The following is a 1,536-nucleotide window of genomic DNA, read 5'->3' on the forward strand; positions in this document are numbered from 1 at the left end:
TCAAAGGCCTGGATGACCATCAGCGTTACAACAAAGCTGATGGGATGAACCTCTGATTTATTGGGAAAACTTCAAGTAAGTTATCACCAGATAAGTAATGAATGCTTGCAAATGATTCAGAGCATTGGGTGAGTTCTTCCTTGATGAACACAAATTAAATATGGAAAATGGTAAAGAAGTCCTTCTGATTGGTCCAAACCTTTGAGGCCTGTCGTATAAAAGGCCCTGACTGGAAGAACTTGCTACATTGTAGCAGACTCACCTGGGAACAGACTATCACCCTCTACTCCTGACACCATGACCCACACCTGTCAGCCATGCTGCTGCAAGGCCACCTCCTGCAGGACCACCAGCTCTGAATCCAGCTCTGAATCCAGCTGCCCTGTGTTCATCTGCTGTGCCCCTAGTTGGTGCAGCATACCCTGTTGTTGCAAGTCTACCTGCTGCCACAGCACCAAGACTGTCAACAGCAGCCCCCAGCTGTGCTGTCCACCAACCTGCTGTGACACTGCCTCCTGTGACAGCAACTGCTGCAAGCCAACCTGTGTGACCATCTGCTGTGTGCCCAGCTGCTGCCAGCCTAGACTCTTCCAGCTCTGCTGCCAACCAACTTACTGTGAAACCAGCTGCTGCAAGACCACCTCTTTTAAACCCACCTGTGTGATCATTGGCTGCAGCACACCCTGCTGCCAGCCCTGCTGTGTGTGCCCATCTGCCACTGATGACCAGCTCCCAAAAAAGGCCTGCAAAGCCATGCTTCTGTGAGAGCTGGCATGCCCTGTCAGCTCAAAGCCACCTCTTAACCTTTGACTGGCCAACTTCAGGTTCTCACCAGGGGACCTGATAAATGTACGGTCTGACATAAGAGATGAAACGATTGGCGGAAGGATGGAGTCTCCTCATCTCCACAGATTATGGATCTTGTCCTGTCATTATGGCTGCCTGCTGTGAAGGTCTGGCACCAGTTTCCGGTGGGAGCCATGCTCTTTATATTTCTCACCAAACAACTTACAAAAACACTTCCCTCCAAGAAAAACTTTATTTAGCCTGTTATCTTCTCAACTGTATTTTCTTCTGAGTCACCCCAGATTTTTATGTACCATTTTCTTCTTCCTGATCACCTATGAGTTGTGTACCTAGAGGCAAGTCATTTTAATAAAGTCTGTGCTATCATTCACTCCATTTTATCTGTCATTGTATTTTTATAAATCACTATGGGCTGGAGAGATGGCTCAGCCGTTAAAGGCTAGGATCACAACCAAAAATATAAATCACTTAATGAAGAATCTATATAAGCAATAGATTTTTAAGTGTTCAATGTAGTGCCTTCATATCCTTGATACTAAGCACAGTGTTGAACATCAGATCAGTGGGAGGTTTTTGTCTGGCATAACTAAAGTTTAATACACACTAATTGCTATCCTTCTGGTTCCTCCAATCTCAGGTCCCATAAACCAATGGTCTGTTCTCTCCTTTTCTGTCTTTGGCTATTATAAATATCACTGGTGTGGGATCATATAGCCATGGCCTCCTGTC

The 1,536-nt window shown here is 46.0% G+C and overlaps 1 protein-coding gene across 1 annotated transcript; it reads left to right on the forward strand.

Annotated features, from left to right (window-relative positions):
- Positions 1–272: 272 nt before the first annotated feature.
- Positions 273–1,176, forward strand: LOC110304150 (keratin-associated protein 9-2-like). Its single transcript, XM_021175382.1, has one exon. It carries the CDS (start codon positions 298–300, stop codon positions 763–765), a length of 468 nt encoding a protein of 155 aa, XP_021031041.1. The 5' UTR covers positions 273–297; the 3' UTR covers positions 766–1,176.
- Positions 1,177–1,536: the final 360 nt, after the last annotated feature.

This window comes from Mus caroli, chromosome 11 (assembly GCF_900094665.2).
Source record: "Mus caroli chromosome 11, CAROLI_EIJ_v1.1, whole genome shotgun sequence".
Classification (NCBI taxonomy): Eukaryota; Metazoa; Chordata; class Mammalia; order Rodentia; family Muridae; genus Mus; species Mus caroli.

What these genes read in the sequence shown, in the direction of transcription:
- LOC110304150 (XM_021175382.1), top strand. Translation starts at nt 298, where the DNA reads ATGACCCACACCTGTCAGCCATGCTGCTGCAAGGCCACCTCCTGCAGG.